The sequence below is a fragment of the Camelus ferus genome, chromosome 16, assembly GCF_009834535.1.
Source record: "Camelus ferus isolate YT-003-E chromosome 16, BCGSAC_Cfer_1.0, whole genome shotgun sequence".
Taxonomy (NCBI): Eukaryota; Metazoa; Chordata; class Mammalia; order Artiodactyla; family Camelidae; genus Camelus; species Camelus ferus.
In genome coordinates, this window is record NC_045711.1 from 11,355,640 (window position 1) to 11,377,553 (window position 21,914).

The following is a 21,914-nucleotide window of genomic DNA, read 5'->3' on the forward strand; positions in this document are numbered from 1 at the left end:
TGCCATGGAGAAACATGCCCGAGTTAGCCCACTGGTAAAAGGAAGGTATAAGGTACAAGGAAAAGCCCCTGATCAGATCCCAGCCCACATCAAGTGACTTTCAACAAATCCATATACGTTTGGGTGAAGTAAATGCTTGTCTTTGTAAGTCACTAAGACTTTGTGAGGTTTTGTTTTCCGCAGAAGTACAACTGTAGGGAGCAGTAAGGGTTATGAAGAAAAAGAAAACAAGATAAGGAGATAGATGGACAAGTATGGAGAGCTATTTAAATATTGATTTTATTTATTTTATTTTAAAAAAATTTTTATTGAAGTGTAGTTGGTTTACACTGTTAGTTTCAGGCTTACAACAAAGTGCTTCAGTTATATATATACACATATATATTTTCTTTTCAGATTCTTTTCCATTATATTTTGTTGCAAGAAATTGAATATGGTTCCCTGTGCAATACAGTGCGTCCTTGTTGTTTGTCTGTTTTATATATAGTAGTGTGTATCTGTTAATACTCAACCCCTAATCCCCTAAACACCTCCTCACCCTTTCCCCCTTGGTAACCACAGGTCTTTTTTTCTATGTCTATGAGTCTGTTTTTGGTTTGTAAATAGAATTTGTATCTTTTTTTTCAGATTACACATATAAGTGATATCATATGATATTTGTCTTTCTCTGTCAGACTTACTTCACTCAATGTGATAATCTCTGGGTCCATCCATGTCGCTGCAAGTGGCATTATTTCATTCTTTTAATGACTGAGTATATTCCATTTTCTATACACACACATGTTCTTTATCCAGTCATCTGTTGATGGACATTGAGGTTGTTTCCATGTCTTGGCTATTCTTGGCTATTGTAAATAGTGCTACTATGAACAGTGAGGTGCATGTGTTTTTTTGCCCAGGAGTGGGACTGCTGGATCAGATGGTAAGTCTATTTTTAGTTTTTTAAGGAACATTCATATTGTCTGGAGGGCTAGTGTAGTTAGGGAGGTCAGGGAAGGTCTCTCCGAGGCAGTGACCTTCAACAAGGAAGTGAGATTTGGGAGGAAGAGTGATCCAGTGATGGCAATGGCAAGTGCAAAGGCCCTAAGGAAGAAAACTTAATATACTATAGGCTCAGCAAAGAACAGCAGAGTCGTTGGAGCTCGGGAAGTGGGGAAGAGCTGTAGAGGGGAGGCGGGGCTCTAGCCCACTTGTTCACTGTTAAGAGTTTGAGGGCTGTCGTTGGTGTGATGGGGCAGCCCCCCGGAGAGTCTGGAGCAGGGATTGATGTGATCTGGTTCAGGTTTTACTGTTACCCTTTGTTACAGGAGAATGGATTGAAGGAAGGCAAGATAGGAAGTCAGGAGATGAGTGAAGAGCTTACTGTAGTAGCCCAGGTGAAGGATAGTGATGGCTTGAACTGTGGGGTAAAGGCAGAGGTGGGGAAGAGTGATCAGATTTGGGGTAGAGTTTGAACGTAAAGCCACTGGGATCTGCTGAGGGGTTGCGTGCATGGAGGAACTCTAAGATTTGGACCCAGTGATGGAAGAAGTGGGGCCATTTATAAACACAAGGAAGCATGGGGAAGACAGATGTTGGGGGGCAGGGGTGGGAGAGGGAGTGTACTCAGAGAAAAGAGAGTAAAGCAGGGAGAGACATGCAAGAGGAGCAGGAGACAGCAAAAGACCCCCAAGCAAACTGGGAGGAAAACGAGGAGAGTGTGATGACCTGGAAGCCAACACAGTGCTTCAAGGAGGGGGTGCATCTAACAACTCTGTTAAATGCCACTAAGAGGGTGAGTACTGACCATTTGGTTGTGCTTTATCTCCATAAGTATCCTTTCTTCAGAATGGTTGGGATGTGAATAAGAGGAAAGTATAACCAGACATTTGAGGAATGCATTTAACAAGAAAGACCAAGAAACAAACAGAAAGAGGAAATTGTGGGTAATAGACATTGTAAGAAGCACTGGTGGAAAGATGAGGAAGTTCTTTTCTGATTGCTTCTCTTTTCTCTGTAAAATAAGAATTAAGATCACGAGCTAAGGATGGGGGTTGCAGTGTTGCCATCTGAGGCAAGAGAGGGTATTTCAGAGGGCAGAAGAGCGTATTGAGCAGGGAAACCATAGGACTGTTGGGGATACTAAGAGCCTACTTGTGATCTATCATTACACATTCAAGGGGAGATTTATCAGCACAGTTGTTTATCCCCAGCCATGCTCAGTAGCTCAGGGAAAGTCTCACTGTTGGTGGAGTTTGGTTTGACTCTTCTTGCAGTTTTGCAAGTAAGATGGCAGGAGAAGGACAAGAGAATTGAGAGTGTATGCAAAGGAATCATTATAGCCATGGACAATTGGATCTAAACTGGATGATGTGGGAATGTGAAGACATGAAAAGTGTGATGGACAGTGAAAATGTGGAGAGGTCAAAGGGCTAAAGAACCCAAAAGTTTGAAGGATTGATGCTGGGGAATCAGAAGATTGGAAGTGGTACAGTTACTGACAATGACAGGGCTCGAGGGTTTGGCGTTTGGAGGGTGTGGCTGAGGTGGGATGGAAGAGAAGAGTACAAGGAACCAAGAGGTGGGGGTGTTGGGTGGATTGTCTGGGTGGATGTCTGAGTTACACAGACGAAGACAATGCTTAATGATGGAGACATAAACATAAGCCAAATACTTAAGCCCTTGATGATGCCGGTAGATGCTGGAAGATGACTGCAACAAGGACGGGCATGGTCTGTTGGCACGTACTTCAAAGGGGCTGGCGTTTTGAAGGGAGGAGAAATTTTTTGGAAGCAAAAACAGTGGGTAAGAAAGACAACTGCCTCACCTCAGCGTCTGTGGAATGTGGGAAAACAAACAAACAAGTACCCCTTCAAAGGGTTGCCAGAGAAGAGTGGCTTCGGAGGAGAGCTATGTTAATAAGCCCAAAAAGGCAAAGGGAAAACTAAGAGAAGAGGTTGATTATTTGGGGGATCTTGTTGATCTTAAGTCCCAGAGGGTCCAACAAAAGGATCTGGGGCAAGAAAGGGAAGAGGTAGGAGACTGAACCCAAGAAGGGATGAACAGAGTCATCTGGGGATAAGTCAAGGTGACAATGGGTGCCCTGACAAGTGTGGACTTCCGACGTGCCTACAGTCAAAGGAGATTTATGGCACAATGTCTCTTTGTGAAATGTAGTTAGTTGTTTGTAGTCTCTGTCTCGGGGTTGAACTTTTAGGCAGTTTGCAATAATGGTAACAACATACAGCATCTACTGAATACTTAACTATGCTGAGGAGTCTTCTGAGCACGTGCATTTATTTCCTTCATCCTCATGAGAACCCTATTACTATCCCCATTTTAAAGGGAAACAGACACGTTGAGGTTGGGTCACTTGCTCAAGGTCATGAAGGTCGTAAGTGGGGGGCCTGGATTTAAACTCAGGCTGTCTGAATGCGGAATAGTGATCTTACCAGGAAATCGTGGATCTGTCTTTGTGGTCCCCTTAAATTCCTCCATGTATCTTAAAGAAAATTTGGGTGTGTCTGATTCTTTGCATGGTCAATCATCAAGGGAAAAAGAGCTTTCATAATGAGCCTTTCTATCTGTCCTAGGAAATGATGTCGTTTGCCAAGAAGCCGTAGGGTATAGAGGTTGGAACTGCATATTCTGGAGCCAGATTGCCTAGGTTTGTTTCCAGGCCACCCTACTTGACCTTGGTTAAGGTGCTTAGTCTCCCTGGGCCTCAATTTCCTCATCTGTGAAATGGGGGATAATGATAATAAGAATGTGCAGTTTTGTTGGGAGAATTAAATTGATATAAAGTTCTTAGAATACTGCCTGGCACAGAGTAAACACTATATCAGTATTTGCTGCTGCGTTTTTCATGCTAGGCCAATATAGCGTCGATCTCAGAAGGGCTTCTCCAGGGTTCTGGATCTGAATCTGCCTGGGTTCGAACCAGCTTTGTCCAAATTGGTCACCCATGGTCTATCTCTCCGCAACTGATTGAGCAGCTAGAGAGAAAATTAGCAAGGATATAGAAGAATTCAACACACCATCAACCGACAGGATGTAGCTGATACTGACTGGTCGATTACTCCACCCAACAACAGCAGAATACATATTCTTTTCAAGAACTCATGTAACATATGTCAAGATAGACCCTGTCCTAGGCTACAAAATGAACCCTAATAATTTTAAAAGAATTGAAACCATAGAGTGTGTTTTCTGACCACGATGGACTCAAACTAGAAATCACTGACAGAAGGATAACAGGAAAGTCTCCAAACACTTGGAAAGTAAACAAACCCATGGGCTCACTAGCTGGTCGGTACCAACGAGGGCCGTTGTTGGCAACAACCTGTAGCTTACTGGTCCTTGTCTCACCTGTGTGATGCTCCCAGTGTGAAACTGACAGCTTCTAAACCTGCCAGTCATCCATGTGCCAGTGCCATTTTTGGGGTTCTTTGGGGTTCTCAATGCCCCCCAAAGCCACATTGTGTTCCCAGAGAAGTGAGAGGAGCCCCTTCCATGTGTGACTTTGCTTCTTGGGCTCTAGGTGCTGTGAGCTTCGTGCCCCATGGTTTTCCAGCGGCTCCTTTGGCCTCTTCCTGTGGTCCCTCTCTTCTAGGCCTCAGATCTGAGTTCGTCAGGCTGGGATGGGACTAGCATTCCACACAGACCCATGTTGCCTCCCTCGTCCTACGCTTCTACCCAAGTCCCGACAATCTGCCTTCCCTCTTCCTTGGCTGGAACCTCCATGCGAAGTATCTCAGGCATGTCAACTCCCCACCAACAGGCAGGCCCAGGAAGTCTTGGGTCCCAAACTTGGATACCTTCTACTTCCTCCTTCATTTATAATAGAGAAAAATTAGGAACTGCCTAAATGTCCCACGGGGACATGTCACATTCACAGAGTAGACTAATACACAGCCATCCATGAAAAGAGACTGTCTAATGACATGTAAAGCTGTTCCTGACATATTTTTTATCTTTTTATTTAAAAAAATTTTTTTATGTAACTGTTTTATTAAAAAAGCAAGCTTTACAAACTACTATATATAAAATATATAAACAAGGTCCTATCATAGAGGACAGGAAACTATGTTCAATATCTTGTAATAACCTATAATGAAAAAGAATATATGTATGCATAATGGAACCACTATGCTGTACACCAGAAACTAACACAACACTGCAAATGAACTATACTTCAATTAAAAAAAAAAGCATATAAAGGAAAAAAGCAAAGTAGGGGGAGAGTAGAATTCAGTGCTAGAGTGTGTGCTTAGCATGCACAAAGTCCTGGGTTCAATCCCCAGTACCTCTCTTAAAAATAATAAACCAACAAACCTGATTACCCACCCCCCAAAAAAGAAAAAAAGCAAACTAGTTAGCATGATGTACAGTATGATTAAAGTTTGTAAAACTATGTACATTCTAATGAAAGAGACAGTAAACACACCAAAATGGCAACGGTGGTTATCGCTGGGTGTTGGGATTGAGCGTCATTTGAACTTTCTTTTTAGTATTTTCTGTATTTTGTAAGTTGCCCAATTGTTGCGTCCAGTTTGCCTCTCTCTCACTTATCTATCCTCTCAAGTTGGCCACCCCCATGCAATTGAATACTCTCATGTCTTTTTCGTGAAGTACTGGGTACCCTTCTTCACCCTGATCTTGCTGCAGAAAGACGTGTTACAGCTCAGTTGTGACAGGATCCTAGATCCAGGCGAGAGACCAAGCAGCACTCACAGAGGTGGAGAACTCAGGTTTACTACACCAGCAGGCACAAAGGAATTAACACCCCAAGCTCTGGACAGTATCTGTGGGTTTACACAGGCTTCATAGGCTGCCGGTTTACACTTTGCAAGATTATATGCAAATAAGGTATAACAAAAGTTGACTAATTAGGAACAAGCTTTGTAGAAATGGACCAGTCAGGAGGGAGAGAAATAACCAATCAAGAATGAGGGAAATGTACCAATCAGGAGTGAGGGAATTGTACCAATCAGGAGTGAGAGAAACAACCAATTAGGAGTGAGCCCCATGCAAATGAAGTACTACGAATGGACCAATCAGGACTGAGGGAAATGGACGAATAGAATTCTAGGGGTAAGTTCCACTTTCCTAGAAGTAAGCCTTTTCAGAGGCAAAAAGTGAGAGAGCCGCTGGGCCAGGGAACCTGATGGTGCTGGCAGGAGAGTAGTGGCCCTGCTTGGGGGTCCTGCTGGTCTTTTCTATGGGGCTTCCCAACTGAATCTGACCACCCTTTCTTGTTTCTGCTACCCAGTTTTCTTGCTTCCCTCAGCACTTCTCCCTCTCCTGGCTGGCTCCCCTTTCTCTGATCATCTTTATGTTCACCAGGATTCTCTTTTTAAGGTCTCTCCTCTCTAGGCCCCTCATTCACTCTCCTAGTTCTATGAGTCCCCTGTCCACTGCCTACCAGAATCTCCACCAGGAGATCCCACAAGCATTTCAAACTTAACAAGTCCCACCCTGAATTCAATACCTTCCACTCCCACCCCTTCCGACCACTCTAACTCTACCCCCTCCTCTTCCAGGGTCCCCACTTCCTTCTCTCCAGTTGCCCTGGCCAGGAACCAACGAGCCATCCTTTATTCCGTCACCTCCACTTGGCCTTCCCTTTGCCTCCAATTCATTGATCATCACCTGTTATTTCTGCTTCATCATTAGCCCTAGGACTTACCTGTTTCTCTCCAATATCAAGGCAGCATCAGCTCCTGCCTGTATTATAACTAAAAACTCCTGGCTGATCTGTCTCAAGTCTTACCCTCTCTTAGTCCGTTTTCCCTCCAGCATAGTAGGAATATCTTTCTAAAATTTCTGTAGTAAATACTGAGTGGCTGTTACATCCTAGCACTGTGCTAGGACACAGTTATAACCAGACAGACAAGGTCTCCCCTTTCATGGGATTTACTTGTGAGCGTGTGTTGGAGGAGGAGGGGTAATAAACATACATAAATGAATGACATAATAAAATAACTGTGATAAGTGCTCAAAGAAAATGAAAGAATAATGTGATGGAAAGTGATGGGAATAGCAAGTCCCATCTCATTCGAAGCTCCAACCATATTGAACATCATGTAGTTTCTCCCAAGTGCCTTGCTTACCTTTGCCTCAGGGGCTTTGCACAGGCTATTACTATTTTTATCTCTTCTTTACCTAGCTAACTCTACTTGTCCTTCAGGGCTGAGATATAATTTCTTCCAGGAAGCCTTCCCTGATATCCTAGGGCTGTCTTATCTGCCTCCTCTGTGTCTCCAAGAGTCTTTCATCATCACCCAGTCATACTGTAGTGTAATTTTCCTGTTACTTCTCTGTTTCTTCTAGGCCTCCCTCCAAGCCAGTGACTTTCAGATGTTTTGACCATGGTATGTAGGAAATATATCTTATATCGTGATGCAACACATACACACATAGAAGCATGTATCGTGTGTATAAGTGGAACAAATGTTTCACAAAACAATATTTGCTCTTACTACATGTGACACACCTAATCTTTTTAATTTTATTTCAATAAAAAGAGAATGTTGTTTGAGGCCCACTAAGTTGATTTTATGTCCCCCACAAAAATCTCATAAACCTGCATTTTGAAAATCTTGTCTTGAACCAGGAGTCAGCAAAACTTTTTCTTTTTTTTCTTTTTCTTTTCTTTTCTTTTTTTTTACAGCTTGACTAATTTTTATGAAGTTTTGTTGGTTTTTTTTTTTGAAATATACTCAGTTTACAATTTTGTGTCGATTTCTGGTGTACAGCACAGTGCTTCAGTCATATATATATTTATTTTCATATTGTTGGGATTTTTAAATGTGTTTCTTGTTGCTAATTTTCTGTTGTTTGGTTTTTGTTTTGTTTTGTTTTGTTTTGTTTTAGCAAACCTATGATGAGCCTATTAGTCAATATTTTAGGCTTTGTTGGCCAAATAGTTTCTGTCACAAGTACAGCACTCAGACCCTGCTGTTTGAGTAGCCACATGAAAGGAGCCATAGACCATTCATAAAGAAATGGCTGTAGGTCTATTTCAATATAAATTTATGGATACTGCTATTTGAATTTCCTCTTTTGATTTCTTGGCTTGAGGCCACACAAAAACAGGTGGTGGGCTGGATTTGGCCAGAGGCTATAGTTTACTGACCCCTGCAGTAGATGGTAAACTTCATGTTGGCAGGGACCACTCTCTTGTCTCTTCCCCATTGCAAGTCTAACTCAAAGCCATGTGTGCATTCAATCAATATTTAGTAAGTGAATTAGTAAAGAATACAATTTGTGAATTAAACATTTGTATTACTAAAGTGCTGTGTGTTCCTGGAAGAAAAATGAGCAGGACAGCTAAATAAAACAAATAAACAAACCCTGAGTAATCCCACCACTCAGAGATCACAATGTGCTTTCATAGTTTTATGAAGGAGAGGGCAGGAAATGAGGGAGGTTATTTTCGGGCCAAGAGAGTGGTGAAAAGTTCTATTTCCCCTCAATCCATCAGGGACCTAGGCTGCCCTTTTGTGACTGTACTGGGCATGCAGGGCACTAGGAAGGCTTAGCAGGGGTGTGTACCCTCATCTGGGATCAAGGAAGTCCTCCCCAACAAAGGAAATGACCTTTAGGCTGATAAGGATTCAGTTGTGCAATCAAACAGGGAAGTTCCACACTGAGAGGGTATGGTGTCTTCATTCCCAGCTCTGGCTCCAGGATAGAGGGGGGGCAGGAAGTGGTGTGAGATCAGCCTGGGGAGGCTGGCAAGGGGCCACATGAAAAGGGCCTTGCCATCTAGCTCTAACTGCCAGTTGACAGGAACTAAATATGGATGAACATATTAAAAAAGAAAACACCCTGAGGAAAATAATCAGCCAGAATGAGGAACATTCTACAGGACAAATGATTTAGTTTCTCGTTGAATCAGTGGCTTGAAAATAAAAACAGAAAAGGGAAGAAGGTCTGTTATGGAAAAAAAGAGACTTAAGAGAAAGGTATGACAACCAAAAGCCATGTGTGGATCTTATTTATTTCTTAATTGGAAAAAGCCACCTGTAAAAAGCATCTTTGAGATAATTGAGAAGACATGAATATGAAGTGGGTATTATGAAATTAAAGAACAATTGTTCATTTTATTGGTTATGATATTACTGGCATGGTGGTTCGTTTTTTAAAGCCCTTATTACTTATAGATACATATGAGTGAGATAACTGATGTCTGGGGTGTGCTTGAAAATGCTCTGGGAAAAAGCTGGGGGGGGTTATATTGTGATATAATAAGAAATATATATTTGGTCTTTGTCCCAGGTTCCTGGCTAAAAAGCTTGTGAAGCCCTTGGAATTTCCTAAGTGGCAGGGGTGAGAGGAGTGTCTTTTGTTACTCATAAAAAGCTCCTTTCAACTACATCCGGGTTGATGCTAACGAGGTGACTCTTGGTGGGCCCCTGTGTTGCTTCAGGATTATTCCCCAGGAATAAACTGTGTGTCTGAGTGATGGACATCCACCTGTGACTGTTTAATAGGGAACTGTGGACCCTGTATCAACCCAAATATGCTCTTCTGCCCCGCAGAATTTACAAACACAGATATTGCCCCTAAATTAGTCAATCTCAGAAGCCATTTTAGTAGAAGTTCTTCAACAAGCTGATGATACCAATCCACAAAATGAAGCAACTCCTTCACAACTCGATTCCTGGTTTCGGTAGTTTCTTGGTTTTGTCCTCCTCCCGTACTGACAACCTTGGTGACCACAGAGGCCTTAGAGATACTTTCTGTTCTAGCGTAATTTTTCCCTTTTTGTGGATAGCTTTGAGGCTAGTGGCCAAAACTCAGACTGACCCAAATCTGACCTTGGTCTAGCATCAACGTCCAAACCAGAACTCTTTTAAAATTTCATTTGCACTATTACAGATAATAACCGAGCGAATCATGGGGCTGTATATTTCACTTTTTGCCCCGTTGGTTTGCATTGCCTTATGCATCTAGTGAAACACCTTCCTGGGAGTTGAATCCAACTCTAACTATCCACTGATGACCTTTATCCTTAGTAACGGCAGCACAGCTGCTTTCCATGCTGTGGATGACCACGTGGCCACTCAGGTATCAAAGTTTCCTCATCTCCCACTTTCTTATCCTTTCTCTTCCCCAACCACATATTTCTGTGAGCCAGGGCCAGTCTAGCAAATCTCAGTTCTGACACCAATTATTAGCTATTTTTACTATCAGCAAATAGATGGGGTTTCATTTCCCCCTTAACACTAACCAATTCTCCAAATATCCTGACACCAACTGAGTGTCCTACAATTCAATCAGTTCTGACACTAAATACCCGGAGTGAGCAGAAGCCCTACAGGTTAAGGGCTTGATCCTACAAGACTGCCCCCACTTCAGATACTAATGGCAAGTCCTGAGCAACTCTGACCAACTGAGTATAAATTGAGCTATCGCATGACCTCCTTCTCAGGTTCCATAATTTACTAAAATGGCTCACAGAACTCAGGAAAACAGTTTACTTATTATTACTGGTTTATTATAAAGGACACAACTCCGGAGCTGCCACATGGAAGGGATGTACAGGGCAAGGTGTGCTGGGGGTGGCCTGGAGCGTTCACGCTCTCTCCAGGTATGCTACCCTGAGTACCTCAGTGTGTTCACCAACCCCGAAGCTCTCTGAATCTCATCATTTAGGAATTTTTATGGAGGTTGCTTGGTGATTAACTTAATCTCCAGCACACCCCTCTTCTTCTACCTGGAGGCCAAGGAGTGGGGCTGAATGTTTCAGCCCTCTAATCACATGGTTGGTTCCTCTAGTATCCAGCCTCCAGCCTGAAGTTAAGTAAGAGCCCACCTAGAGTCACCTTATTAAAATAACCTCAGGTAATGCTGAAAGGGGCTCATTATGAATAAGCTGTCCCTCTTCACGTCTATCACTCAGTTTATAGAAGCTCTTGTGCCAGGAATGGGGGATGCAGACCAAATATATGTCTTATAAAATCACACTATCACAGGGAGTAATAATGAAATTGGGAAAATGTTGGTAACTGTTGAAGCTGACTGATGGGTACATAGAGATTCATTATGCTAAATCTTCTGGGCTTTTGTGTATATTTGGAAACTTAGATAATAAAATGTTTATAATAAAAGAGGATGACAGAAAGAGAGGCACCTTATATGCCATACTAAGGAGTCTGAACTTGATTTTTAACTTTTTACTTTGAAATAGTTTTAGATTTATAGGTGAGTTGCAAAGATAGTAGTGTTTCCAAATACTCTTCACCCATCTTCCTTTAGTGTTACATCTTATATAACATGGCACGTTTATCAAAAGTTAGAAATTAGCATTGATATAATACCATTACCTAAACTGCAAACTTTATCAAATTTGTCCAGTTTTTCCTTTTTCGTTGTTTTCCCTGTTCTGGGATCCAATCCATCACATTTAGTTGTCATGTACCCTGAATCTCTTCCAATCTGTTTCTGGCCTTTGCCTTCTGTGACTTTGATACTTTTGAAGAATAGCAGTTAGGTGTTTTGTAGACTGTCCCATAATTTGAATGTGTCTGATACATTCTCATGATTAGACTGAGACTATGGGCTTTGGGGACAAATACTACAGAGGTGATGTGGCCATCTCACTGCATCATGTCAGGGAGCATGAGGTCAACATGACTTCTTATTTCTTCGAAGCCTTAGTCACTTGGTCCACGTGGTACCTGCCAGGTTTCTCCACTGTTTCCCTTTCTATACCTTGTGACAAGAGTCATTAAGCCCGGTCTACAGTCAAGGGGATTTTAAAATCAGGGGAAAGTCACTGAAGGGTTTTAAGCAGGGAGTAATGTTTTGAACGTGTGTTTTAGAAGCACTATTCTTGTTGAAATGTGGTGACAAGACATGGTGGAGTTTGCAGTGGGACTGGACATAAAGTGGTGGATGTGAGCGACCAGCAGTCAGTTGGAGTTGGTTCTTTATTGGAAGGTGAAGGACGGAGAAGGTGAAGTCAAGGATGGCCACGAGATTTCTAACTTGGACACCTGAGTGGCTGAGCTCTTTCACTGAATCTAAGCCAAGGCTTCTGTGTGCTCCCAGGAAGCTGGATACCTCCCCTGCCCCCAAGGGAGAAGCCACTTTTTGTTTCTTGGTCTTGCCTTGCCTCCGGTCGGGTCCCTGACAAATCAATTTACAGGTTAGAAGAAGTGTGGGATTACCAAGGAGGGTCGGAATCCCAAGAAAGAGAGGGGGCAGCCGTCAAGGAGCTGAAAAAGAGCTGGAGGAAAATGTTATCCCTAAATCCTTTTCTCCTCTCCCCGTTGAAGGACCCAATTAAGACCGTTTGTCTCAGTGGTTTCAAACAAGTAATTTTATTTACCTTTTTGTGTTCCGCCAACCATCCTCCCCCTCGGCCTCGCCTGTTACGTGTTGGGAGAGGGGGCGGCCTGCTACCTCTCCGGACTCAGCTCCGCCTGCGGGACCCCCGCCCCGGTTTCTTTTCTCCTCGGCGCCTGCGGGCTGGGGCGGGAGGAGCCGCAGGAGTCGGGGCGGGGGGCGCGGGCCCGGGCGCCGGGCGGGCCGCGCCCCCTTGCGGAGGCTTGTAGACCAGGTGGAAGATGAAGGCGTTGCAGTACCTGAGGGGGGCGTGGCGCCGTCAGGGGCGGGGCCAAGAGGCCGCGATTTCCCAAGGGGCGGGGCTTGTGGGCTCCGAGTTCTAGGGGGTGGGGCTAGAGCTAGGGCTCGGCCAATCATAGGACAGCAGGACCTTTTGAGGGGTGGGCCAGGAGTCGGAGAAATTTTCTGAGCCGGCTCTTAAGAGGGGTGTTTGGACGACGTGGAGACCCTGTAGAGGGGTGGTGAGGAGTGCGGACAGAGAAGGCGGGGTGTGGGGCTGGGGCCAGGACGGTCCCAGGACAGCAGAGACAAGCAGCAGAGACGACGGTAGAGGTGGTGGGCCTTTTAGGATGCACAGCCAGGGAGTAAGAAGGCCTTACCAGGGCATGCAGTTGTCGGCCGCTCTGAGGCGAAAGGGGGAGCGGAAAGGGTTGGGCTGTGGAGGGCTGGTCCCCCCTCCTGTGGCCACCGCCATGGTCTGGTCATCCATCACACAGCCGTACTCGCTGCTCTCAGTGAAGAAGGCCGGCACTCGGAGGGACTGGGGTGGGTGCGGGACGTCAGACACTCTCGGTATAGGCTCCCAGCCCCACGGACATCCCGAGCAACAAGGATCGCCACCCCGGTTGAAAACTGAGGACCCAGGAGGGCGGGAGCCGGGGAGGCACGAGGCAGCCACAGAGAGGGGCAGGAGGACCCGTGGGCTCAACCCAGGTCTGTGGAACAGATAATGGGGAAGAAGAGACTTTCAGAAAAGGAGGAGGGACTGGGCAGGGGGTGAGAGAAGATCCTCTTTGTCCCGTCCCCCACCTGTAACCGGGGCAGCAAGCTCAGCCAAGTGTCCTTTAGACCAAAGCCGGAGTTATATCCTGTGGGCAGAGGGAGAGCAGGGAGCAGCTGGATCCTGTGGCCTCTCTCCCACCCTCCCCACACTTCTGCCCCAGGCTCTTACCAATAACCAAGTCAGGCTTGGGCCCCTGGAGCAGGTGGTAGGGCCGTGCAGACACCTTGATGTGCAGGTCTCTGCGGCCCCCCTTCTCCTTAGTCCCAGAGTTGAGCCGTGCTGATACCCCAGAACCAGAGCGGACAGGTACTTCGGGGCCATCCTGGGGAGTTAAGTGGGGTGGGGAAGCCACTGGAAGTTAGGGTACTGGAGGATGCGACAGGTGAGACAGGGGAGGGGAGGCAGGGAGCTGAAGAGCAGGGCCCCCCTCAGCCCTTACCCTCTGCAGGGTAAAATGCTGCTGGTCACTCTCGGGGGGCAGGCCGTCACCCACAAACTGCAGCTCCAAGGCCACGTGGGGGAGCAAGACCAGGAGCTCCTGAAGGACAGACAGAACAGATCTGGGTCCCACCCTTCGTCCATCTCCACACCCAAAGGCCCAACCTTCGAGCCCGGAGAGACTTACCCAAAACACCATGACAAGGTCAAACTCCTTCCCGGCCTCCACTACATGGATTTTCAGTGACTGTTTGTTCTGGATGTTCAGCTCAGGGACTGGGTGACAAGCTAGCCATTTCAGAATATGGTCTCCTCCCCGCCACCTGCTGTTCCCTACCAGCTCCCCGTCCCCCCTGCTCCATGCACTCCTCCCCGGGCCTCGGCTCTGCTTACAGGACTGGGGCACCAGGTGGGTGATGACATAGTACACCGTCAGTGGGTAGGTGAGAAGCACGGCCATGGGGGAGTCGAAGCTGAGGCCCCGCCATGTGTAGTAGTCCTGCCATGAGCCTGGGAAGAGTGGGTTACTGGGGACCTGGCCCCAGGCCTGGACCCCAAGCCCTCCAGTCTAATAGCCCCCTTCTCAGCCACCCAGACTGCTGGCCCTGCAGTCCCTTTCCCTACCCCTAGCTCCCTCAGGGCCCTTCCAGCTCACCAAAGAGGCCCCTGGGTGGATCTGGGGGCACAGGAGGCATCAGGGCAGGCCCGTCCCCCTGGAGAAGCTGGTAGGGATCTCCTGAGAGGATGAAAGAAGACGAGCCTGGTGTCAGGGAGATCCACACCTGCCTCTTCTTCTTTTAAAGGAGTTCTGTTCCCTGTGAGAGGGCCTGGGGCAGCAGCAAGAGGACTAGGGGGCTGCCTCGCGATGGGGCTCCTGGATGGGGTGGGTAGGAGTGACTTCTCTGAGGGTTAGGGAAAGGCCCGAAACAGCCCTGGGGCTAGCGGTGGGATTTGGTGCCTACGTGGAGGGGTCATCTAGGACTGGACAACTTTTTGCTTTCCCATCCTTCCCTCTAGTCTGAGGGGCCCATGCCTGGAGAGAGGCCCCATGTACCACGGAGAAGAAGGCTGAGGGATGGCATGCTGCCCCGGGGGTGCCTGGGGGTGCCAGGGCCTGATATCAGCATGCTGAGCTGCATCCAGTAGCCACGAGTGAGGCCCCGCGAGGCCAGGAAGGCCTCCTTGTTAAAGGTTTCACTGGTCACCTCTGGAGAAGGATGAGGGGAGCGGTTGAGGGCCCGGTGGGCAGGATTCCAGACTTTGGCTCTCCTCAGCCTCTCCCCAGGACCCTGGGTCTGAGTCTGGTTTCAGTCAGGGAGAGAACTGACAGTTCCGAGTGTTTACAGTATAGCCCACAGAAGCCATGTAACAGTTCCATGGGTTTTAACATTTGTTAGTCTGCCCATTTTACAGATGAGGAAACTGAGTCTCTAAGAAGGAAAGTGATTTAAGGTCACCAGTTAGTGGTGGAATGGAGAAGCAAGTACTTGATACCTCCTCCCGAATCCTCTAAGCTCTCTCAGGGGCCTACACATTCAGTCCTCAGCTCCAGAGATGCTGTCTCCAGCCCCAGGGGTCTAGCCCCCAGCCCCAAATACCCAGCCATTATTCCAGGGATCTAGACTCCAGCCCCAGGACCCTGTTCCCAGGCACCTGGGGCCCCAGTTCCAAGGATCTGGCCCCACTTCCCCCCTCCCCATCCTGACTTCCTTATGGTACCTGCGGTGTAGGTAAAAGGCAGAGTCGCCAGTTCTCCGGCCCGCTCCATGAAGGCTGCAAGCCTTGGGCACCAAAATTGGTGACTCACATCATCTGGGCACCGCTTCCAGTCGGTCTGGAGACAAGCCTCTCCACAGTACAAGACAGCACCACACTGGGGGCTGGGGTCACAGTGGGTGGTGGACATCCAGGGTCCGTCTCTGTAGGTCCCCTGTCTGCTGTGCCACTGTCCCACAGCTGCCTGTACGTCACTTGGTCTGTTTGTTCTCTCTCTGCCTATAACAGCTTGGTTTGGTTTTCTTTTTTCATCTTTTTCCCCTGTCCTTCACCCTATCTGTCCACAAGGTCCCGCACCGGCCTGCTGTCTCTCTGTTTGCCTGACTTGGGCTCTTCCTCCCACTGCATCTCTGCAGGCTACTCACCAGGGTGTCAGCTTCACTTCAAAGCTGTGTCTGTGACAAACGTGGCAGGTTCGAGCCCGAAGGGAGGCAAAAGTGAAGCCTGGCTGGGGACCCCATGTCCGCATTGGAGTCTTGGCTAATTTCACTCCCAGTCTGGGGACCAGATTCTCTAGCTCTCTGAGTGGGGGTGGAGACAGCATCAGGCTGGGGGGCTCAGGACTTCAGGCCCCAGGCCTCCCCACCCTTTACCAGGTTTCCATACTTATGCAGCTGGGCATCTCCCACCGTAAGCTGTCGGGGCTTTCGGGGGTCTCCAGAGCCCATGGGGCAGGCCATGCTGTGGCAGAGGAGAGCATAGGCCCGGGGAGCCAGGTTCTCTGTCCCTGAGCCCCTGCCTGCAGTCCCCTGGGCTCCATCCATTAGCAGATCAATGCCCAAGATGGTGCCATGTTTATCTGTCACCAGTAGGAGGCAGGAAAGGTGCAGGGGTGCAGCCTCTGGGGAAGAAGGGAAAAGTTGGGGGTGGGTGGCAGCAAAGATGGTCGGGGTCAGGGGCATCAAATCAAATGCCTGCAAGAGGCTAGGAAACTGAGTGAAGGGGACAAGCCTCATCTGAAGGGGACAGCTGCTAAGCAGGCCCAGCATCTGCTGCCAGGTAGAAATGCGGGCCTGCAGTCGGAACTTTACATCTTCTTGCGAAGGTAGAACTGCAGACTTCTGAAATTTTTGTTTCTTTGAATGTTTAAAGGTTGGCTCAAATTAAAAAACAGCCTTGTGGATCAATGAAAAATCCTTTTCAGGCCAGACTGGCCTGAGGGCCACCCCATTTGTGACTCCTAGCTGGATTCTGAGGGGTGCAGGAGGGTTGGGCAGGGCACAGGGCAGGGCCAGCCCTGGGTTCTTACCACTTGTCCGTCCCTTCCTCCTCTCAGGCCCCGGCTCCATCTCTGCCCTGTCCTCTCGGCAGCCATCTTCGCCACCTCACTGCCTCCTGCTCAGCCTCCTCTGGCTCCCCTCCAGGACTTGCTTCCTGGGGAGACTCCCTGCTGGTGGGGGCTGGCTCCCCATCCTCTGTTTCTGCCTTCTCCATGCCCACACCCTCCTCTCCATTCTCTCGCTCCTCCTCCCCTTCCTCTCCTTCCTCCAGGCTGACAAAGCTGACATAGGGGCTTAGATCTCGCAGGTGGAGTAGGAGCTCATCTCCCAGGAGCCGAGCAGCTCCCAGGCCAGGTCCAGGGCTGGCTCTGCCCCTCGTCCCAGGCTGATGCCCACACTACGGTTGGGCAAGACGTGGAAGCACCCAGAGGGCAGGGTCCTGGGGCAGCCTTCTGATCTGAGCCTCCAGCTGTCGCCAGCGGACCCTCGAGGCTGGTCCGCCCAGCCCCACGCTCTGCCACAAACTTGCGGTACCAGCCAAAGAGGAGGGCGGTGAAATCAAGGAACTCATCCCGGTATCCAGACACAAATTCCATGTCCTCAGGGGCACAGCGCCTGGGCTCACACTGGGCTGAGGAAGGGATAAATAGTGAGGGAGAGATCCTGGTGAGAGTTTAGGGCTGGGTCACAAAATGGGGGCGGGCTGTGTTTGAGGGTCCCTTAGGGTGGAATCTATGGGTGAGTGTTCGGAGTGAGAAAGGAGTTTTCAGGGCTGAGGATGGGAGTTTGGGATGAAATGGGGGCCAGACTTGAAAGTGGGTCATTAGGGTTAAGGATGAGTCGTCAGAAAGGAGATGGTATTGAGGCTGCAAATTTGAGGCTCAAGCCGTCAGAGGTAGGGTTTTGAAACTGAGGATGGAGGTGAGGAGAGCTAACCCTATGGGAAAGGGTTTGGTGAGGAGGGAAGAGTCCCGTGGGCTGTGGGAGAAGGGTGTAGGAGCCAGGGCATCCCTTGGGCTTGGATCGGCTTGGCGATGAGCCCCTCCCCGCCGCTCCTCTACTCCGGTACCTGTAGCCGCCACCACTTTCAAAGGTAAATACCTCGGGGTGGGGCGTGACGTCAGGCTCCCGAGACCCCGGCCCGCTCCCGGGTGGCCACGCCCCCGCGTGTCCCGCGCGGCCCCGGCCAGTGTCTGCGCAGCGGGGCGCGCGGACTTGCCTGCAGCGATTCGCCCCGGCCGTGTGACTGACCCCGGCGAGGAAAGGGAGAGCCTCTCAGGGAGGAGGTCCAGCCAACTGACCTGCGGAGGGCGGGGGGAGCTGGCATCCTCGCGCCGAGCTAGATAAGCCCAAGGGACTGTCTTTCGCTTTCCTTCTCCGTTTTCCCACGCTCCTGGCCGCCCCCTCGACGAGGCTCGGGCCTGGGCGCGGGGGCGCAGACGGAGGAGCTCCGCCTCCCGGAGTTTCCTGGCCGCCGGAGGCCCGCGATCACGCGGCTTCGACAGTACTGACCGCACTGTCCGTTCGAGACGGTGGGAGCCCCGGCAGGGAGGCGCAGCCGCCTCGCGCCCCGCCTCTGCCGGGCCTCTGGCGCTGACGGACGGCCGTGGTCTCCCCCCGCCCGCCCCGGAGTCTCCGGCCCAGCGGGAGAAGGAAGCGAAAGCCCTTGAGAAACGGTCTGGACGTCAGGCTCCGGAGCCCGTCTGGGAATGAGAGAGGGAGACGCGGCCCCGAGTTGCTGTTAGGCTGGGAACATGCACCAGAGCCTCGAGGGCAGTGACTTTGGCGAAGGCCTCACTGGTGGCGAAGGCGTAGATGGAGCCGAGGGGAATTAGGAACCTGTGTGTGTGATGGTGGGAAGTGTGGGAAGGTTTGTGAAAGAGCGACGGAGCCACAAAGAGGCGGGGACTGGATTGGGGGAGGGAGACCACTCACCTGACTAGCTCCCTCCATCCTGCCAGATACTGCGACAACTCCACATCCCCTTCGGGGGTCATACTGGCGTGGAACGGCCTCACCATGCGGCCCAGCATCCCCTGGGGGCCCAGACACTGAGACTCTTCCCCTTCCAGGCCCTCCAGGGGTCCCGGCTGTTTCCGGACCTGGGGGTTAGATATGAGGGCAAGGGGGGAGCCGAATCCCTAGCCCGCTGGGCCTCTTTGGCCAAGCAGCCCAGTCGGACTGAAGAATTGTTCCTAGGGTCTAGCTGGTGTCCCTCCTGCCGAACTCTCAGCAGGAGGCGGGAGAGTGGGAGAGGAGGAGGAGGATCGGCCCTTCACCAGCTCCTCTGCCTAGCCTACTTGCCCCTGCTCCCACCTGGAGCTCCCAGTCCCAGTCCTGCCTGGAGCGTACCTGTAAAGGCGGCGGTCCCTCGGCAATGCAGGTCTGCGTCCCCGATCCACAGCCTGAGAGGGCGCCTGGGGAGAGACGAGACAAAAGAATTGAGGGCTCTAGGAGGAGTCTTCGGTCCCCAGAGCCCGGATTCCTGGGTTCCTCCCGGAGCAGGTGAGGGAAGGGACCACTCACGAAGGCTCCGAGTCCAGAGATAAAGAAGCAGAAGCGCGAAGATAGCGAGAGGAATTGCATGACGCAAGCAGAGCCTCGGGACCTGCGGAGGGAGTGCGACCCCCATGACTGCTGAGGGGACCACCGCCCCCTCACCGGCCCCTAGCCAGTGCTTGTCCCTCTGCCTTTAGGAGGGGAGAGAAGCCCTGAGGGGTGCAAAGGGTTAATAATTAACCTAGGAAGTCCCCTTCCCCTGTGCCCTTTGCCCCAGAGGGCAGCATCTGAGGGGTGAGGGACTGGATGAAGAGGATTTGGGAGATTCTGTAGCAATGAACACGTCTTTACATTTCCCTTCCCGGTATGGCGAGGTTTGTAGTAAGAGGCAGCCTGAGGACTGGGGAGAGACGCTGAGGTCAGAACCAGCTCCCCCTCTGAGCAGTGCTGGGGGCCTCAAGTTAACTCTGGGCTTGAGTTCCCTCCACTGTACACTGAGGATACTAATAGGTACTTTCGCAGTCATCATACAATGATATTGCATGTGCAACACAGTCAGTGGAAATGAATACCACAATTGCTCCATAAATCTTAACCTATTAAGTTCAAGCACGGGGCACCTGGATCCAGGGAACACTCATTTCTAAATTCCCTATCCTATCCCAGAATGTGAGCTCTGATGAAGACAAGGGACTTTTCTTTTTACAGGACTCTTCTATTTACAACACTTAGAATATTGACTGAGCCAAAACACATTATTGCTAAATAAATATATATTGAATAAACTAACGGATGTGTATGGTGGCAGGCAAATCAGGGGTGGAACGCCCCATGACAAATTTGAGCCCGTTTTTTTTATCTCCCCAAATTAGGAGTCCACCTGGTGGTCATGGGGGGAAAAACATTCAGGGAAAGGATACAGGAAGCAATGAAAGAAACAGCATCTCCTGTTCTCAGTCCCCTGTCCATAAACTTTTTAGAATCATTCCAGTCTCTGTGTATATTTTCTTTTGAGGGGGAAAGGTGTCCCAGATTCTGAATGAGTCGCGGCCCCAGTCGCTCACCACATGCTTCCCAGCTCCCACAGTTCATGGATTCTTGTCCTGTCTCTCACTCTGATGCTCCCTCACATCTTGGAGGTCCCTAGGGTTGCTCCTAACCCATTGTGTCCGGTGGGATTTGGGAGCCATCACTTCCATCCCTAGCCTTGGGTTCCCTGCTTCCCAATGTTTGGATGTTTCCCAGCTTGCTGACTGTGACCTTGGGCAAATCGCTTGCCACTACAGCCCCAGTTCCCTCATCTGCAGAGTAGGAAGGGTAATTCCCACCCCCGAAAATTGTTGAGGGTTAAACAAAACATGCCTGCAAGACACCACGATTCGTGCCCTATAGCTAGTAAGTGTTCTGTTAAGTTGTGGTTCCTTCCAGTCGTCGGTTCTCACAGCCCCTCCTCCTCTGGCGCTGGGAGCCTCCGGCTCCCTGAGGTGAGAACAAGTCTGTAGGCTTCCGGAGCGGATTAGTTTTGGGCGTCACTTAATCCGGGTGGCCCTTCCGTAATCAGAGTCCCTTGCACACACCTGCACAAGAGGCCGGGGCTCACAGAGGCTGCGGGATGGAGCTGGGTGCGGGAGCCAAGCTGCTGCTGCTGCTGCTGTGGGCGACATGCCGCAGACATGCTAGCGCAGATGGTCTGGGCGGCTACACGTCGGTCATCAGGGTGACCAACGGGGGCCCCTGGGGCGACTGGGCCTGGCCCGAGATGTGTCCTGAGGGATTCTTCGCCAGAGGCTTCTCACTCAAGGTAGGGGCTCGGGCCTAGGTCTCGGAGGAGACCTCAGAGCCGAGGATGTGGTCTTCTGACTCGTCCTCACTCCTCTTCTTGCCGACGCCCAGGTGGAGCCCCCACAAGGCGCTCTTGGAGACGACACCGCTCTGAACGGGATCCGGCTGCACTGCGTGGGGCGGAATGCGGCGCTCGACACTCACGTGGTGGAATCGGAGTCTGGAAGGTGGGGGGCCGGGGCCGAGGATCCTCTAGGGTGGGGGTACGCCCCTTACCCTCCGCCACACACCCCCTCCTGGCAGGCAGGTTCCCCCAGAGCTGTGGGGCAGTTCAGACCTGGGAAGCGGGTGGAAGACCTCCCCTCCGCACCCCGGGGGAGGTCAGGTGACTGGAGCACCTGGTGGGAAGCCCCGAGGTCTGGGTCCAGCTGGAGGTGGGCAGGGGGCGCCCGCGGAGCCCGCTCGTCTTTGCTCCCCTCGCAGGTGGGGCGCGTGGAGGGAGCCCCTGTGGTGTCCCGGCGGCGGCTTCCTCGTGGCTTTCTCGCTCCGCGTGGAGGTCCCTGTGACCCCCGGGGACAACACGGCTGCGAACAACGTGCGCTTCCGCTGCTCCGACGGCACGGAGCTGCAGGGGCCCGGCCTGACCTGGGGCAAATTTGGAGGCTGGAGTGAGCCGTGCCCTAAAGGCTTGTGCGGCTTGCAGACCAAGATCCAGCGGCCCGAAGGCCTCCTTGATGACACCGCCCTAAACGACGCGCGCTTTTTCTGCTGCCGCAGTTGATACCATTGCCCCCCTCTCCCTCCCAAGCCTAGTCTTACCTCTGGTATTAAAGCTTCTCTGTCTTGGCTTTGGTCTGGCT

The 21,914-nt window shown here is 50.2% G+C and overlaps 3 protein-coding genes across 4 annotated transcripts; 1 reads left to right on the top strand and 2 right to left on the bottom strand.

The window, feature by feature from the left end:
• Window positions 1-12,288: 12,288 nt before the first annotated feature.
• On the bottom strand, window positions 12,289-17,384 carry LOC116669292 (zinc finger MYND domain-containing protein 15-like). The gene is given in 17 exon segments (XM_032498574.1): window positions 12,289-12,575; window positions 12,936-13,096; window positions 13,366-13,424; window positions 13,508-13,661; window positions 13,779-13,877; window positions 13,965-14,053; window positions 14,171-14,287; window positions 14,433-14,513; window positions 14,832-14,984; window positions 15,497-15,657; window positions 15,919-16,074; window positions 16,160-16,394; window positions 16,803-16,878; window positions 16,880-17,136; window positions 17,139-17,190; window positions 17,192-17,254; window positions 17,256-17,384. Coding segments are annotated over 17 exon segments (2,199 nt in total). The 5' UTR covers window positions 17,370-17,384; the 3' UTR covers window positions 12,289-12,403.
• Window positions 17,385-18,326: 942 nt separating this feature from the next.
• LOC116669293 (glycolipid transfer protein domain-containing protein 2-like) lies at window positions 18,327-19,485 on the bottom strand. Of its 2 annotated transcripts, none has more exons than XM_032498578.1 (4): window positions 19,300-19,485; window positions 19,126-19,190; window positions 18,709-18,809; window positions 18,327-18,612 (listed from the first exon to the last, which is right to left on the bottom strand). In XM_032498578.1, exons 1-4 carry the CDS (start codon window positions 19,403-19,405, stop codon window positions 18,459-18,461), a joined length of 426 nt encoding a protein of 141 aa, XP_032354469.1. In that variant the 5' UTR covers window positions 19,406-19,485; the 3' UTR covers window positions 18,327-18,458. The 2 variants fall into 2 exon arrangements, with proteins under 2 accessions (XP_032354469.1, XP_032354468.1); XM_032498577.1 differs by having other exon boundaries at window positions 18,709-18,875.
• A 1,340-nt stretch (window positions 19,486-20,825) lies between these two features.
• On the top strand, window positions 20,826-21,902 carry LOC102521561 (vitelline membrane outer layer protein 1 homolog). The gene is made up of 3 exons (XM_006180392.3): window positions 20,826-21,073; window positions 21,166-21,281; window positions 21,538-21,902. The coding sequence occupies exons 1-3, from the start codon at window positions 20,885-20,887 to the stop codon at window positions 21,833-21,835; spliced, it is 603 nt and encodes a 200-aa protein (XP_006180454.1). The 5' UTR covers window positions 20,826-20,884; the 3' UTR covers window positions 21,836-21,902.
• The last annotated feature ends 12 nt before the right edge of the window (window positions 21,903-21,914 follow it).

What these genes read in the sequence shown, in the direction of transcription:
- LOC102521561 (XM_006180392.3), top strand. Translation starts at nt 20,885, where the DNA reads ATGGAGCTGGGTGCGGGAGCCAAGCTGCTGCTGCTGCTGCTGTGGGCG. An exon ending in CCAGAGGCTTCTCACTCAAG is followed by an intron (nt 21,074 to 21,165) that starts GTAGGGGCTCGG and finishes GCCGACGCCCAG; the next exon opens with GTGGAGCCCCCACAAGGCGC. An exon ending in GTGGAATCGGAGTCTGGAAG is followed by an intron (nt 21,282 to 21,537) that starts GTGGGGGGCCGG and finishes CTCCCCTCGCAG; the next exon opens with GTGGGGCGCGTGGAGGGAGC.
- LOC116669293 (XM_032498577.1), bottom strand. Translation starts at nt 19,405, where the DNA reads ATGGGGGTCGCACTCCCTCCGCAGGTCCCGAGGCTCTGCTTGCGTCAT. An exon ending in TCTCTGGACTCGGAGCCTTC is followed by an intron (nt 19,191 to 19,299) that starts GTGAGTGGTCCC and finishes GTCTCTCCCCAG; the next exon opens with GCGCCCTCTCAGGCTGTGGA. An exon ending in AGGGACCGCCGCCTTTACAG is followed by an intron (nt 18,876 to 19,125) that starts GTACGCTCCAGG and finishes TCTAACCCCCAG; the next exon opens with GTCCGGAAACAGCCGGGACC.